At 41.6% G+C, this 17,490-nt stretch overlaps 1 protein-coding gene across 1 annotated transcript in view; it reads left to right on the top strand.

Moving 5' to 3' along the window:
• The window catches only part of LOC306916794 (disks large-associated protein 4-like), a gene marked incomplete at its 5' end in the record, with an annotated part of 76,199 nt that extends 65,058 nt beyond the window's left edge, over nucleotides 1-11,141 (top strand). Inside the window, 7 exons of the mRNA XM_079494821.1 lie at nucleotides 134-257; nucleotides 896-993; nucleotides 3,063-3,241; nucleotides 3,547-3,813; nucleotides 5,916-6,007; nucleotides 6,475-6,627; nucleotides 7,121-11,141. Coding sequence (XP_079350947.1) covers nucleotides 134-257; nucleotides 896-993; nucleotides 3,063-3,241; nucleotides 3,547-3,813; nucleotides 5,916-6,007; nucleotides 6,475-6,627; nucleotides 7,121-7,354 — 1,147 coding nt within the window. The 3' untranslated portion in view covers nucleotides 7,355-11,141. The remainder of the gene's footprint in view (nucleotides 1-133; nucleotides 258-895; nucleotides 994-3,062; nucleotides 3,242-3,546; nucleotides 3,814-5,915; nucleotides 6,008-6,474; nucleotides 6,628-7,120) is intronic.
• Nucleotides 11,142-17,490: the final 6,349 nt, after the last annotated feature.

Here is a 17,490-nt window from a genome sequence, read left to right on the forward strand (position 1 = left end):
AATACAGTTTCACTTAGTTGTGTTTTTCTTTTCTGCTATTTCACTTAACTAAAATGTGTTTCCAATTCTAGTTTCTAGTTACGTTGTTAGTTTTAGTTAACTATAATAACTCTGCTCCACCACCTCCTTCCAGTGTCACCACCACCAGCTCCTCCACCTCCACCCAGCCCCAGAATGACACCCTGAGCCTGGCCCCCGTCCTAGAGAAGTCCCCCACTGCTGAGCCCAAGAGGAAACTGTCCTCCATTGGAATCCAGGTGAGACCATAGATTCTTCAGAAATATGGACGAAGGGAACGCTGACATCACCCATTGGTTTCTACAGACCCGCCACTTTTTCTGCGAATTCAAATCCACCATATTGGCATTAATGATCCCCTAAAAGAAACCAGAAAAAAATGCTATTGGTTGGAAGGGCACTTCCAGCCAATACTTTATGGGACTATAATGTACAAAAACAGTTGAATTCGTTTTTGTACATTATATTTAATGTTAATTGAAAGAAGACTTCAAACTAGCGACTGAAAGCATAAAGTATTTATGACAATAATTATTAGGTTAATAAAATCAAGTGTAAAGTCTGGTCATTCGTCAAATCCCCATTGTAATCAATGGAGCAGTAATTGTTCTGCAGCCAGCATTGGGGGAAATAGCGACACCTTCTAGGCCATTAATGATAACTGCAGTCCTTATTGGCATATCCATCAGAGCTTCCTTGCCGCCTGAGTGAGACTCGTCATCGGCCTTCATTCGTTGCTACAGTCCAGTTTCGCTCCGACACAGTTCATTGGTTTCTGTTGTGCTGAAATAATATTTTTTGTGCGACGCGGCAAACAAGTATATATGGGGTTCAACTGCATTAGATTGACTTGCTGTCGTCTGTGATTGATTGACAGGTGGACTGCCTTCCTCCTGTCTCCAGAGAGGAGCTCCTCCCCCTCACCGCCCCTCTGACGTTCCAGTCTATTGGAGTGCAGGTGGAAAACGGCAGGCCGTAAGTCATGTCCAAATTGCATGGAGTGCTTACTCAAAGCGCTTACAGTTGTCCGTTCATTCATACATTGGGGGATGTGAGGTTGTCCGACTCACACACAGTATAGATCTGGCCAACTTATTATTATTTTTTGACATCTCTATCAGCAATTATGCTGATGTGTAGTTAACAGATCTACGTGTACAAGCTCACAAGGCATCCCAATGTGATTCGTTGTGAGCTTATAGATTGGCTATCTTTCAGAAGTTTTGATTGGGCTTGCTGTTCAGTTCATGTGTGTATCTTATCTTAAACACGCAAACAAATAAAATCTAACATTTTCAACTTGATGAGAACTTTTTTACAAAATATCGGTAATTGGTGGTCTAGGACTCGGTGGTGTACGACTCGGAACCGGAATGTTCCTAGTTTGAGCCCGGGCTCCCCCAGAGGTAGTGTCGAAGTGTCCTTGAGCAAGACACTCAACCCCTATGCGCAATCATTGTAAAGCCCCATTGGATATGTACAATTTACTATTTCTGAAATCGGCCCTGAAAATCTGCCATCGGTCAGTCTAATGTTGTGACCACTATTTGCCTCTGGCTCTGAGACGTAGCAGCGTTAGTAGAGACAACATGGTCGAGACAGACTGCATGCTAGAAACAGGCACCAGACAAGGTCATGGAGCAGCAGGCTGCAGCCCAGGGCTCTCCCAGATTGACATGATGTTGTTTTGACCAGAGGGAAGCCAACATTGTGACAGTCTGCCCCATGCACTGGACTTTAATGTAATCACATTAGAGCCTGCTTCACAATTATTACATAATTATTAGCCTGGTGAAACTAGTTGAGCTAATGGCAATCATTTTGCATAATCGTTCAAAATCCCTTTCATTCCTCTGTAGAAAAACAGCTGGATGAAAAGAAGAAATATGTCATATCCATGCTATTTTAACCAATCTGTACCGTGTGTAGGCTACCTATTTGGGGAATTTAGTCAAATCACATATTTTTCATATTATTTCAAAATTAATATTTTCCCAAAATAGTGAAAATACCAGATATATGAGTGCATAATTCATTGCATTGCAACATATAATATTAAGGATATGATGAAATTAAATGAATTGTCATACAGTAGAAATAATCCCAATCACCATCACCCGTAATGTTCATGATCATGACGACACTAGTGCAGTGTAGATTAACCCTTTGACAGGTCTGTAACTCTAGAGAGTTAGAAATGGAACCAAATGGACCCGTAATTTGTACACTCTCAGAGTTCTGAGAGTCCTTGAAATGAAAATCAAACGTTTGAGAGGCCTGCCTGCCTGCTTTCTGTTCTGTTCTGTTCTGTTCTGTTCTGTTCTGTTCTGTTCTGTTCTGTTCTGTTCTGTTCTGTTCTGTTCTGTTCTGTTCTGTTCTGTTCTGTTCTGTTCGTCCGTTCGTCTGTCCGTCACATTACAACCCTCTGTCTGTCTGTGCCAGTCTTTTATTTGTCCTTTTCAGTAGACGTCTGTCCTCTCAGCTCCTTTCATGCTCTATATCCTGTTGGTCCAACTCACTAATGGCTTGAAACCATTGTGGTGTAAAAATGATGAACTCAGCATTTCATTTCATTTCCCCTGTAGATCGTTTCAGCATGATGTTCTTGCTAGCACAGTGAAATCTCAGTGACATGCTATTTCAAAAACCCATTAGCCAGTGGTTCCCTACCTTTTCAGGCCGTGGCCCGTGACACCCCAAAATATTTATATTTGGGGCTCCCCCAGCCAGGCCCCCACCCTGAGAAGCACTTGGAATTGTAGGAGTTGAGGCATTACATTTAGTTTGACTCGGTTCCACATGATAAATATGGTGAAAATAGCAGTGCTACAAGCTCACAACGCCTCACGATGTGAGCTTGAAGATCAGCTAATTTCAACATTTTTGCCTCTTTCTTATATTATTTGACAATTTGGCAATTTTTGACCAGTTTTTGTAGTATAGTTTGGTGCTTACTTTTGATACAGTAATACTGGTCTTTTGAGGTATTAAAAATGTTGTGTGTGTGTGTGTGTGTGTGTGTGTGTGTGTGTGTGTGGGTCCAGTTTGAGCCGTGTCAGCAGCATGGCCTCCAGACAGAGCACGGAGACAGACCCCCAGGACGACGACTCCTTGCCCCCGTCCGAAATGAACTGCAGCGACGTTCATCAGACTCCCAACGGAGAGAACGACAGCAGTACCCCCACCACGGAGACCCCTAGAGTGACCTGCTCCTCGCAGCAAGGTTATTCGAGTTTTGCATCTTTGTTGGTTTTAATTTTTATTTCATTTTGACCTTTTGGTTCATCAATTTCAGTGGGTTTGCTAGGTTAGTTGCGTAGTTTTAGTTTAGTTTCAAGGTTTTCGCTTTTTATTTGGCATGAGATTCAATAAGTTCATGTGCATTAGTGAGGATCAATTATATGGATACAAGGTTAAAAATGGTTGAAGTGGTCCTTTACATGTTTTTACAATTCTTGTTTGAGTTATTTATTTTGTTAGTTTATCTTGACTAAACTAATCTAACCATGTCTCCTCCTCATCCTCCAGAGCCGCTTGACCCGGCCCTGGACCCGTCCTCCCTGCCTCCCCCGGACCCCAGCCTGGGCACGGGGAACTGCGTAGGCACCTGTCAGGCTGACAGCAGCAGCAACAACAACGGCGGCGGTGCCGACCCGTCGCCATCGTCGGCCACGCCCACCTGCTTCCGGGACGGAAACTGCTTCTTAAAGCTGCTGCAGGCAGAGACGGCCCGCATGGAGGGTTGGTGTCAACAGATGGAGGCAGAGACCAAAGACCTGCAGCTGTCTGAGGAGGGTAAGAGTTCCATTAGAGCCCTCAGTCTGAGGAGGGGAAGAGACATGTTGCCACTGTGTCTCCCACCATTTTCAAATGCTTGAAAATGCTCGTGGCCAGACTGTTGCCTCCCACAATTTTCAAATGCTTCCAGTCATACAGTCTGGGACACGGAAGCTCTTTTCATGATTATGGGAGAAAGCGGATGTGAAGCCGCCTCCTCCCCACTTCTGTTTTGTCTTTGCAGTTGTGCACATCTATCTTAAAATGTAATTTTGTAATTGTAATTAAATACTAAAATGGTATATACCTAGGTATTTCATCTGGCAGTCAATGAGTTCATGGGTTAATGCAGAAGCTTACTGCTGATCAGCAGTAGGAAGGAATGACACTCTTCAGTGTTTGTGGATGGGAAATTCGCCACAGGCTGTCAGAAAACCGCTATTTAACACTAGCATGATTGAGAGGTCAAATTCAATCAACAGTTATTACTTGCACAAGCAGAGCGCGCAAGTACTGTAATCGTCTGCGTATGTCGGCCGTATGTCGGTGTTGTCCGTCGGCCAATCAGGGATTGGTTGACGTAACTATATGTTTCAATCGTTTCAATTGAAACGGGCCTCGAGCCTCCAGGGGCCTCCTGATTTAAAAATTTAAAAAAAGTTATTATTCTTAGTAGTAGTATTGCATTGCATCGCAGCCTTCCAATCAGCCTTGTCAATTATTCAGCCTCATCCTGTACGTCCACTTACCACTAGTTGGCAGCAGCTAATAATCACTGCAGGTACTTGACCTGTCATGTCATGTTGACCTGTGTTGTTTGTTTGTAATTGTTCCCACTTCCTGGTGTGTAATGAAATGAAATGAAATGAAATGAAATCTATATTTACCCAGGGTATCTGGGCTAAGCTCAAGAACTTGTTTCCAGCCAGGCCCTGCTCATAGAACACATTTCATCGTAGTGGTTCAATGCCTTGTTCAAGGGCACTTCAGCGGTGGTAATTTTAACGTGTCGGACGGCTGATTCGAACTAGGAACCTTCCGGTATCAAGACCGTGCCGCTATCCGTTCGGCCACCGCTGCCATTGTGTGATGATTTGATTGGCTGATGTTTGATAAGAGCGCCCCTCACTTCACACAAGTGTGATTCTTGTACTACAGACAACCATAGTAGTTCTGCAGTTACAATTACCTTCAAATTTGTGATGCATCATTAGCAAATAGGTCAAAAATACAACTTTTCTCTCTGTCCCCTTAATCATGGATGACTATCCCAGAGCCACAGTGACGGGAGAGATGTCACAAGAGGGGCTCTAGGTCAGACAGTCTCCTGTCAAAGTAGAGAACAGAAAGGACAAATCCTGACGGCCTCATTACCGCTGATAGACGGCAGCAGCATCTCATTATAGTGGGAGAGTGAGGTTGGGTTCAGCTGTAATGGACGCATCTCTCTCTTGATTCATCTTGGTCTCTCTGTCTCTCAGGCACAAATCTACCTCTGCAGTGTCTGAAATATGAATGAGTAATGAAGAATGGCTGTAGAAGCCACATGGACTTAAAACCTCCATTCCCTTTGCTATCAACAGATTTAAATTATTTGTGCATTTTTTTTATGCAAATAGGAGGTGCAAAAGTGACTTGAATGACCGGTAGGGATGCAGACGATATAGATCTTTGGTTGTACCATTTTAGTCTTGTGCCGCAGTGTGTCTACACATGTGGAGCACCTCTTTCCCCTCCTGGCTGTGCCTGGCCTGGGTTGGCTCCCACACTGTCAGTTTGCTTGCTACTAGTTCCACGTGACAAGAGTGCCCAGCCACCCTGATCCTTCTTTCCGTGACCCGTGTTAGGCCCCCGTAAGAGGTCCAGGTTTCTGATGTGGTCTGTCCAAGTGACACCAAGTTCCATTCGTAACATTCTTGTGTAGACTCCATCCAGGGCCTGTTCCTGCAGTACTGTGAGCAGATTAACGGTCTATAAAACTTAGTTTATAAGAGGTTTAGCTTTCGTTGTCACCAATGAGGTACAGTACATTCCACATAATGATGTTTGTGCCCGATGACAAGAATGTGGGGGGAAGAAAATAGTTTAAATTTTTTCCATGTCCCTGTTTGTGTTTGTAGTTTTGGGGACAATCCGCAGTGCGGTGGGCAGCGCCCAGCTTCTCATGGCAAAAAAGTTCCAGCAATTCAGAGGCCTCTGTAACGAGAACCTGGTGAGTATCTGCTATAACTCCTTAAATATTAACTCCATAACTATGTGATACAACTCCCACCTTTAACTGTGACCACACTACCCCAAACTTTCTGATATAACTCCATAGCTTTCTCACATACTGTAAGTCCATAACTATCTGATAACTCCTCTTAAGGATAACTTAAACTGTAATATTATTTTTTTTGCAACTCAAGAGAGTGGCTTCACTCTGTAAGACAATTTTGACTACATGTATTGCTGTAACGTCTATGCCAACATAAAGGACACATCAACGTATGTGAGCATGCAGTAACTGTTTCAAAGCTGACATATTTTAATCACGTATTGGCCAAGGACCACAATGGAAATAAGTGTTGTGTTTGTATCCTTGACGTTTCTCATGTGAACATGATATAACTTGTTTTTCCTGTGTGACTTCTAATAAAATCGAATAATACAAATAAAACTTATTTCCCTCTTGTTTAGGATATGGAGGCCAACCCACGACCCACAGCCCAGGACCTGGCTGGGTTCTGGGACCTCCTGCAGCTCACTATAGAAAACATCAGCGTGAAGTTTGATGAGCTCTACCAACTGAAAGCCAACAACTGGCAGCTTCCTGACAAACCACAGAAGAAGGTACTGGAACCTTCCCACTGCACACACTTTACATACTTTATTGAGTGTCATTCTGGAATCTTAGTTTGAGACTTTAGACACAGATGATTGGTTTCTCACATTCACTCATTGAGCTGTTTTGCACTGAACTGCGACCTAACACAAGGGATCTGGCAGCGTGAAATCTGTTGCATTAGGTCTGTTCCTAGTGTGTCGGACATTTTGTGTTCATGCATGCAGCCCCTCCGTCTCAAGTCTGGGAAACGCCCACACTAGTGTGAATACTGTGAAATGGACTATAGATTGTGTTGATTCAGTGTTGATTCATAATAATTTGACCCTTGATTTTTACAGGTGAAAAACAATTGAGAGATACCATCAACTTTATCTCTGTCTTCAGGGTACAGCAGTACAAAATATTTAGAAAACATTGTGAGGAAAAAGGTGTGAGAACAGTTCCCAACTACATTCAAAATGACCCGGTGTTATTTATTTATTTTCTCCTTCCTCTCAGGAGGAGAAGAAGACACTTCCGTCGTCCGTGCCAAAGAAGTCCGGGCGTCCCAAGCTGTCGGCGGGGCCCAAGGAGCGCAGCAGTGTGGACTCCACGGCGGCCGACAAGCAGCGGCAGGAGGCCCGCAAGCGTCTGATGGCGGCCAAGCGCGCCGCCTCGGTACGACAGAACTCTGCCACAGAGAGCGCCGACAGCATCGAGATCTACGTCCCTGAGGCCCAGACCCGCCTTTGAGAGGAGGACACGCCCCTAACTCCTCCTAAACCCTTAGCCGCTCCTCCTCGCCACGAAGGAACCAACCCCCCCTCCCTCCTCCCTCGTACTCACTCCAAACCTTGCGTGACAGAAACACAACAATAATACACAAAAGGGGGGTGGGATTGGGGGGCTCTCCATGCCTCGGACCCCCATGGCGGGAGGTTGGCGCAAGCAGACGGGACATGGGTGGGGGACATAATGGGAGGGAGGGGGCAGAGACAGACGGTGTTCGGGACAATGCACCCCCCCTGTTCTCACCCTACCATGGAGCAGAAAGAAACCCCACAAAATAAAAGCCCTTGACAGACAGATGTTTAATACTATTGTTATTACTATTGACACAGTTATTATTATATTATTATTGTTATTATCTCCCCCTAAATATATCAAGAGTAAGACTGTCTTAAATGTGCGAGTGTCTTGGACTTAAAGACATGAAGAATCTCCATGTCCCCTTTCTTCCTACCTTCCTTCCTTTGTCCTAACTCCTGAGTCTACAGGCCTCCCGCCTCGGACCGCCTGCCTCACGAGCTGAGCTACCCCACACACACACACACACACACACACACACACACACACACACACACACACACACACACACACACACACACACTCAGGACCCACGTTGCAGGTGAACTCGATGTCCACAGAGTCTTCCTGTTTGTATTTCGCTTGATTTATTTATACGTTGTCGTATGAGTGGAGTCACAGCATCAGAAATGCCAGATCTACAAGCTCACTACTAGCGGTCGCAACAGTTTAATCAAACAAATTATTAGTTTATAAACAATTCGAATGTGTTAGTTTTCTTTAAGCTGATTCATGGATGTATACAAAAATGACAAGACATTATCCCCCTATTATTCCCTTATTGAGGAAAAGTAATCGAAGTACATGAACCGATTAGTTGCAGTCCTAAATCGCGAGCTTATAGATCTATTTTTGGCGTTGCGACATGCCATCGTGCAACAGAGTCTTAAGTCAAGCGATAGGCTGCCAGTCATCGGGAGGGGGCGTGGTCTGTGCAAAGCTTTACGGCACTGGTTTTCAAAAGTGGGGTACGGGGACCCTCCATAATGAGTCTCCATAATGAATTTTGTTCCATTTGTACGCTCTCAGAGTTTTGGGGGCGGGGGGTCCTTGAAATTTAAAAGTTTGAGAACGGTGTACGAAACATGAGATGGTGTTGATGGTTGACGCACTCTGAGGGTTTTCAAATCCAGAGGAACCGGCAGTAGCATAAATATAAATAAATAATCACAATCCTCTGGTAATTTAGCATCTTTCATCTTTCAAGTGTTCTAGAGCAGATCATCTTAATTAGGAATACTAAAAACGGTCAGTGTTCAAAGTACCACGGTAGTTTTTTTTATCCTTTTCTTTATAGACCAAGTAACGCGTACTGTCATGATAATACTATAAAGCACTCGATGCAATCAAAAAAAAAAAAAAGAACGAAAAAAAATCCACTAATGTTCGATTCTTCACAAACACACTACGCTGTTTGTTCCGTGGAAGACGACTTGACCCGTCGTTTTTTTTAAGTCTTATATTTGCTTATTTTTCTAGTGGGGGGTTGTGTGAGAGAGGTTGGGGTAGTCCAAGGCCAGTCAATTTGCGCTGTGGAGGAATATATGATTTGTTTTGCTCATTTTGACTCGACGCTCCTGTACTTTTCCATTCACCTCGCCTCCCCCAGGTTTATCCCACTTCTATTTGATTTGAAGCATTCTTTTCCACTACGAAGGGTTATTCAGACCACTTCCAGAACCTAATCACTTCTGAGTTCTGGGTTTGCAGCACTCCTGAAGCAGGAATCCCAAAATTAGGTTCCGAGAACCTTACTCTGAAACCCAATTTCGTAAGCGTATGGACATATTTTTTACGGCACAGTTCACTTATGTTATTAGTAGTGGAAAATGACCATAACGTTTTTCACTGCATCCGTTGTAATGCAGGGGACCAAAACGTTCACACCTTTTTAAAGCATTCCCACACAACACAACTGTGTTAGTACTTGTATTGGGGTTGGGAGGGAGGAGGGTGTTACTGGTATTGGCAATAGAATTAGCAATAAATGAATAAGAAACTAGAATTCAAGTTAACTGGGGAGACGTGATTTAAGATGCAGAGTGTTCAATTGACTTGAACTAAATAGCCAGTTTCAATGGGAACGGATGTCGTAGACGACGATACAATGGCTTCTGCAGGAGTTCCTACTGTATAAGGCTGCTTAATATGAAGGCTTATTTACTTGGTTCCTTTTATGATATGTTTTGTTTTAGTGGGGTGGGGTGTAATTCTCAGGGTGAGCGCTCAAAGCCAACTGTCCAAACCATCCACTATTTATTATTTAACCACTAGTTTTTTGGACAAATGTCTTGACCTCAACAGCTACGGTTTTTACATGATTCTTGTTGACAAAAACTAAGTACCCTTATGGTTGAGGAAGATGCTGTGGCTAAGTTAAAGGGGAACTTTTAGATAATTCGGACCACAAATGAAGAGTTGGATATAAGTGGCCATTTTTTTATTTGTTTTTTCGCTTGCCCCCTTTGGTGTGTCCAGAGAAGCGAACAAGGACCAATTCCAATCCGTTTTAACACCCACTGTTTGTGGTCCAAGTTATCTAAAACAAAATATAGTGCCCTGATTTAAAGAAACAAAACGACAACAAAATTACCCTTTCAAGGAGGAGTTCACACAGAAAATGGAGGGATGACTTATTTCACATCAATTACACACCCCATGAAGCCTTCAATTCATGGAGCTTTTTTGTTTTTGTTGCTTTCCTAAGCCAATAATTTGATGACTGGCGGAGTCTCCTACTGACCGATGACCCGGTTATCAAATTATTGGCTTAGGAAAGCGAAAAAAACGAAAAATCTCCATGAATTCAAGGCTTCATCAGGGGATCAGGATGCATGTGTAATTGATGGAACATACTGTAAGTACATTTTTGGGTGAACTATACCCTTTTAATGCTAGCCACTGGATCAGTTTAAGCTTCAGACCTTCTTTAAAGTGGTTGAACTCTTCTCCCTGTTGTCCGCAGAAGCACATTGTCCAAGGTGAGATAAAAGGACCACGGTACATTTTCACTGATGTTAGATTTTTAGTGTTGTACGTAAAAAAAAAAAAAGAAAGTTTGACGAAGAGTTTGGACTTTGGAACTCATGGTGCTGCATATGACTGGCTATCGTGCCTAAAAAAAATGGGGTTTATAATTTATTGGATCACGACCATTGCCATGGCACTGACCAAAGGTTTTATTTTTTTAACTTGAGGTCTTTTCTTTTTTTTCTCCAACCCATAAACACACCAGCTGCATGTGTTCTTCTCACTTTGGGTAGCATTTATAGTGTCGTTTTAGGAAGCAGAGAGAGATTACACTTAGTTTTTAGTCCCACCCCCCTATAGAACTTACATAGATGTGAGCATTACAGTATGTTGGTAGCCTATGTGTTTTAGATAAAAAATAAAAGTTGAAACCATCTTCGCTCATATCTTTCATATCTGAATTCCAGCAGAGAATTGGGGTCAGGGGGTGTGGTTGGACTGGACACTTCCAGACACCCACCACTCTTTTTTTTGTTTGTTTTTTAAATCAAAACGTAGGTGAATTAGAACTGGGAATGCTGTCTGACATAGAGCTGGGTTGTTGATTTTTTTTTATTAGTTTTATTTGTACCACATCCTACAATGGACACATGTACATTTCATTGTCCAAAGAGAAAAATCATTAAACATCCCCTTTGCTACATGTTCTGGTCATCAATGTTTTATATTGCACTCATTGCTACTATATTTGTTAATGTTACAAATATAGAGAAGTGAATTAGAAACATTAATCATTATGAATGAATCATCAGACTCATTAGATGTTAATGTGTGATATATCGATGCATGGCCCTTTTTACAAACTACGTGTCTATTAGTTACCTTATTCATGATTGTTGCTGAAATCTGATTCCTTTCAATGCAAAGTTGAACATCTCTATCACCCCCAAACATACCACACTTATGATCATATACATGATCATATAATTATGTATACACATGCTATCTGTCAAAAGGAGAAATGCAGAAAAGCTCAAGAGCTTATTTCCGTAGAAAACAGAAGTCAGACATCAATGCCACTAGTTATGTTTTACATTGAAACTACCTTAGGGTCTCAATAGCATTGTGGCATATACTGTAAAGGCCTATTCATACTCTAGTTTTAGGTGATAAGGTGACCACAGAGCGACTCACTGCTCACCCAAACACATCTCTTTAGGTGATAAGGTGACCACAGAGCGACTCACTGCTCACCCAAACACATCTCTTTAGGTGATAAGGTGACCACAGAGCGACTCACTGCTCACCCAAACACATCTCTTTAGGTGATAGGGTGACCATAGAGCGACTCACTGCTCACCCAAACACATCTCTTTTTACTAATCACCATTTTGGTGGTCACCTTATCACCTAAAACTGGAGTAAGAATAGGCCTCAAGAACTGTGCTCCAAAAAGAAACCCAAATGGATGTAGGATCAAGTGATGCTGAAAAAGTGCAAATTCAAATGAGTCACATACCTGATAGAATCGCGATGTTGTCCAAAGATAAAATATTTTCATGTTTTCGGGCGACATTCATCCACCCACTTTTCTACTATCGCTTCTTCGCCTACTATCGCCAGTAGTTGCCGGGTCCCATAGACAAATAACTCTGGAAAATATGGAAAATATGCCAGGCTGTCGCCCGCTGTAAAAATGCTATTCCTGTGTATAGACTATATATTATGCTTATGCAACATATTTATGGATTATGGTAAGATGGACCGAAATTTACTACATCTAAGAAGACTAACATCGGTAGACTAAATGTTTTAAAGTTAGAGTGCCGTGATTTGTTTTACTTTTTCTGTTTTGTATGTATGGAGTTAACATTGCTCTAATCGACCCCCAGGTGTGTTTTGAATATTGAAATATGTCTTCCCTGTGTATTTTTGGTTTCTTCCTGAAAGCTGAAAGCCTTGTCAAAAGGCCCAATCAAAATACACCATGTTAGTGACATCACAATATCACCCCTCCCCCTTTATCATACAACAATAGCTGTGGGTGTGACTTCGGTTCAGGTGGATCACCACCAACCTGAAAACCATACTTGCATAACTGGTGGGTGTGGCCACATAAAAACATAATTTTAACACTTTCTGTACACTTTTTTTTTTTTTTTAATCTTTCTCCTAGTATAATCATAGTACCTGATGATCATGTTTTAGGAGGGCAAACAATCACGGCATTCCATCTTTAAGTTTCATGTGATTTTGCATTTTGAGAGGCCTCAGACATCAATAACGACTGTGAATAGATTGACATATCTCTGTAACAGAAAAAGATATATTTAAAATGGAAAAAGGCGTTATGTAAATCTATCCCTAACCCCAGGGGTGTCTTTTGGAGATTGCAATTGCCACGTCCCCTAGAGTTCACATTTCACCTCAACTCAGTTATTTTGTGCATATTTTCTCCACCTCTTTGACCATGTTTTGCAGGTTACTCTGGTTTTACATCAGTGCTGGGTGCTTCTCAACCCATGTACATATGACGTGACACACACACACACACACACACACACACACACACACACACACACACAGTTTTCTTATCTGCAATCATACATTCATTTATCACATTGAACCTGGAGTCTCTATTTTGGGAATAGGTGAACAATTTTTCAAAATGTTTAATTCGTAAATCAACACTAGGATTTTTGTGTATTTATGAATGAAACATTTTGAAAAATGTACTATACTCGTATTTGATGTACTATAGTAAATACAGCAGATCTGCAAGCTCACAATGGGTCAAAGGAGCACTTCATATTTTTCAACCATATCATCTTATAATATTGGTCGTCACTAATGCTCCTTATGATGTAGCACAATTTCCATCTACTCACTGTGTCTCAGTGACATTGATGGAGATTCCAAGCTAAAATAAACTACAGCCTTTAGCATGCTGAACTAGAAACCATGTTGTTCTTGATCAATCAATCAATACATTTCTGTATACATTACATTCTCCGAGTGAGAAGACAGTAATGGGTGCCATCTTATAATGAGCATTAGTGAGAACTATTATGAATATTTTCTATAGGAAGATTTATTTTCTTATTTTCCCTGAAATTACACCTCTGCCTAATTAACCCCAACCACAATTCCAATACCAACCCGAAAATGAGGGAATAAATAAAATACATATAAAATTAAGTTATTCTATCTTGTACTTATGTATAGTGTCTGACAGGATGGAGATTATATTCCATATAATTTCAAAGCTGGATCCCTTTATTTCCCCAACATAGGCCTATACAGTATACCACTTGGATGAGTTAAGACAATTAAACCCTATTTTCAAAATAATTTGGATACAGCCGATATCGCAACGTGTTGTGAGCTTGTAGATCTGTTATTTTCTGAAAATGATGGAACTTTTTTATGGTTGTAAGATCATGAGCTGATCAGGGATCTTCATAACAGCTTGTTTACCATTGAGGTCTGAATAGTTTACCAGTTCTTCCGCTGTTACAAAAAGGGCTACAAAAACGGAACAAACTTTGACTTAGAAGGTGGCAGGTAATAAAGCCTAAAATATACATCACCGCATGGCGGTGTAGCTCGAGAGAAACCCTTAATTTCATCACGTCAAATAAGTCTATAAATTATTTTATTGGTGTTGTATAGTGACATGGGAAGATTATCCCATATATATTTATTTTTTATTTTTATTTCCCTAGATCTTAAAGAATGGGTGTATTATGGATCTAATTGAGAAGATATAGCAGTTGTTATAAATTAGTTTTTTTGTTAAAAAAAAGAAGAAAGAAAAGAAAAAAAAATATGGAAGGTGGCTTATATTTATGGATGGACCTTGTATCAAAAATGACATAATTCTAGGTGATCTTTTAACTGGCTGGGTGTTGTTTTACAAAGCAAGCACACTATCTGAATGAAAGATGGGGCGTTGTTTAATGTTCTGGTGTATTAGGTAGCGACACTGAGGATTATTTCTTTTCAGATAATAAAGAATTGTGATTGCAATGCAATTTGTGGGACATCATTTTACATCAATTTGTACATTTAGTTTTAGTCAGTCTTTTGAATAAAACTTCATTTAGTTTTAGTCATATTTTGGTCATCTGAAATGTTTTAGTCTGAGTCTAGTTTTATAAATAGTTTAGTTTATAGGCTATAAATAGTTGATTTTGTAGACAAATTGTATTTTGGTGGGCCTTGATGGTGTCATAATGGAAGATTTTACATTTGGTTGCATGTTGAGCATAGTCGATCTACCAGCTCACAATGCGTCACAGCGCAAAGGTTGTTGTGAGCTTGTAGATCTGCTATTTTCAGAGCACAACACCTGAGCTCAACCAAACATAAAATGACTGAATTGCTACTGGATGTCCATACGACGGTGTTTTCCGGAGTTATACATCTCCATTGGACAGTTGGACTTTTGCAGTTTGCGGACGACTTGGCTCTGGTTAGTCATACTCAGCTTGCACTCCAAGAGATGACCAACAACCTCCATGAGCACGGGGATAAAGTCGGCCTATACGGATAAGCCAAGAAAAGACCATGGCCCGTCGGACAAGTCCAACACCTTTCACCACTCACTCTAGGCGAACATGACATAGAGTATGTTGACAACTTCACGTATCTTGGAAGTAGTAACATCTCAAGCACAGACCGAAAGATGTCAAAAACAGAATCAGCAAACGGTGTTCCAACGACTCCAGAACATCTGGTCGTCCAAAGCCATCACTACGGCCATTAAGCTACGCCTTTACATGTCAGTGGTCATCCCAACAGCGACCTACACCTGTGAGACGTGGATGAAGACAGCCAGCATCACCAATAAGTTAGATGTCTTCCACAGACGTTGTCTCAGATCCATATTGAAGATCCCATGGAGAGACCATAGCACCAATGAGGAGTTGATGACAAGGGCATTGGTAGCACCACTGTCTGACATCGTCGCTGAAAGGAGAAGGAGAATGGCTGTGCACGTACTCCGTCTGCCAAGAGAGAGACCGGCAAGTGGTGCAATGCCAGAAGGTGGAAAGAGGAAGGGAGGCCAAAGAAGACATGGAGACAGACAGCCAAGGAAGGCCTCCTCTGTTCCCTGCGTGTTAATGCAAATACGATGGAGGAAACAGCCGAGTCGGGCCGACCTTAAAGTAACGAGTACTTTTCAGGCTTCCTAAAATGTACTTGAGTAAGTATCAAAGAAATATAATACTCAAATAAGTCCTCAGAATCTGTACTTAAAGGACCACTTCACCACTTTTCAACCTATCTTCATATAATAGGTCCTCACTAATAATCATGAAATAATGGCGCAATTTATTTCTACTCGTCTGTGTCTCATAGGAGGGCTGTGGGCAGTTCAGAAACTGTCTTCCAGTGACATCATCGATGGGTAATCCAAGCTAATAGAAACTGCAGGCTTTCTAGTCCTGAAAAGTTGCAATGCAAAAATGGAAGCCATCGTTCTCAAGATAATGAAAATCTAAACATTTTTGTAAAAAGATCTTGTTTAAAAAACAAATCTGCCTAATGATGATGTCACTGGAAGACGGTTTCTAAACTGCCCACAGTCCTCCTATGAGACACAGACTGAGTGACTAGAAAAAAATCGTGACATTTTATCATGATTATTAGTGAGGACCTATTATATGAAGATAAGTTGAAAAGTGGTGAAGTGGTCCTTTAAGTACAGTGGGCTACTTAAGTACATTTACTTAAGTACTGTCCACCTCTGCAGGTTTCTAACCCAGGTTGCAGCCTTTAGCTTTTTTTTTTTTTTCTTACTGTGTAGCATCTTGAGAATAATTCTCAAAATCCTACACAGTAAACATATTAGAAATAATTATTGTTTTTAATATAAATTGCATTCTGAATAATAAATCCAGATTCAAATTGAGCTGAAATACGTTGAGCTCTCATGATGCCTCTGTTTTCATTCCAATAATTGTAGGAGTTGACGCATTACATTTTGTTTGACTCAATTACACAGATAAATACTTAGTTGAAAATCTACATAATGCGCTTTATATGCTTGCAGATGCTTGTATGCAAGCTCCCATAAACAGCAACATAATGTTGCTGAGGCTGCAGGACATAGTGATAGCTTCCTTCCTGGTATTATCTCCCTAACCCGTTGTGTAAAATGTGACATTTGTGCATGATTTGCTACAGCTACAATACATTCCTCACAAAGTGTTAAAAAATATCCACAAGTAGGCCTACCTTTATCTTGCCACACGATGGGGCTATTTGACCACACCTGGCTGGGATAACCCATCGTCAAAAAAGGGAAAAACAGCGCCCTCTGATGCGAGGTAGTCCGGCAGCTGACAGGCTTCTTTTGTTTAAAGTGGGAAATTTGGTAGGCCTATGTCTTTTATATTGGCCTAACATATAGTCAGTATTGAGCAATGTTTTTACAAGGGTTTCTTGTACCTCCTGGTACCACAGCACATCAAAGGCCCTTAAAACTAGGCTCCAGACTTCCCAAAACAAACTGGTCAGGCTCCTACTTGCGGCCTCACCCCCCGAACCCACCTCACCCCTGCCCACTTTGACAGACTGGCATGGCTTAGGGTCGGCGACAGAGTACAGCATCTTGCAATGGGTCTGGTCCACAAGATTCGATACTCCACCAAGATTAAGACATGCGAATCCCTTGACTCCTTCAAAACCACTCTCAAAGGGCACCTACGGATGGCTGCAATTCGAAACTGGCCCCCGTAAAATCTGAATCCCCCCCCCCCTGTTCTTTGTCTATATAGAAGTGTCTATTTGTACGTCTCTAAATGTTTTGATGAATTGAACATGGTGGACCCTGTTGTAAACAAGTGTAAACATTCGGGCAAGTGGCTATGGCTTGTTTTTAGCCCTGCAAGGAGACGGAGTGTATTTTGTGCAAAACTAATGCTTGGAATGGATTCAGAATAATGAAAACCCCCTAGTTTGACATGTCACATGCTACTTAAAGCAAAAGGAAAGTTTACATTTTTAGACATTTTTGCCTGCCATAGGATGACAGCCAGTCAGCA

Source organism: Electrona antarctica, assembly GCF_951216825.1.
Source record: "Electrona antarctica genome assembly, chromosome: 2".
NCBI classification, from domain to species: domain Eukaryota; kingdom Metazoa; phylum Chordata; class Actinopteri; order Myctophiformes; family Myctophidae; genus Electrona; species Electrona antarctica.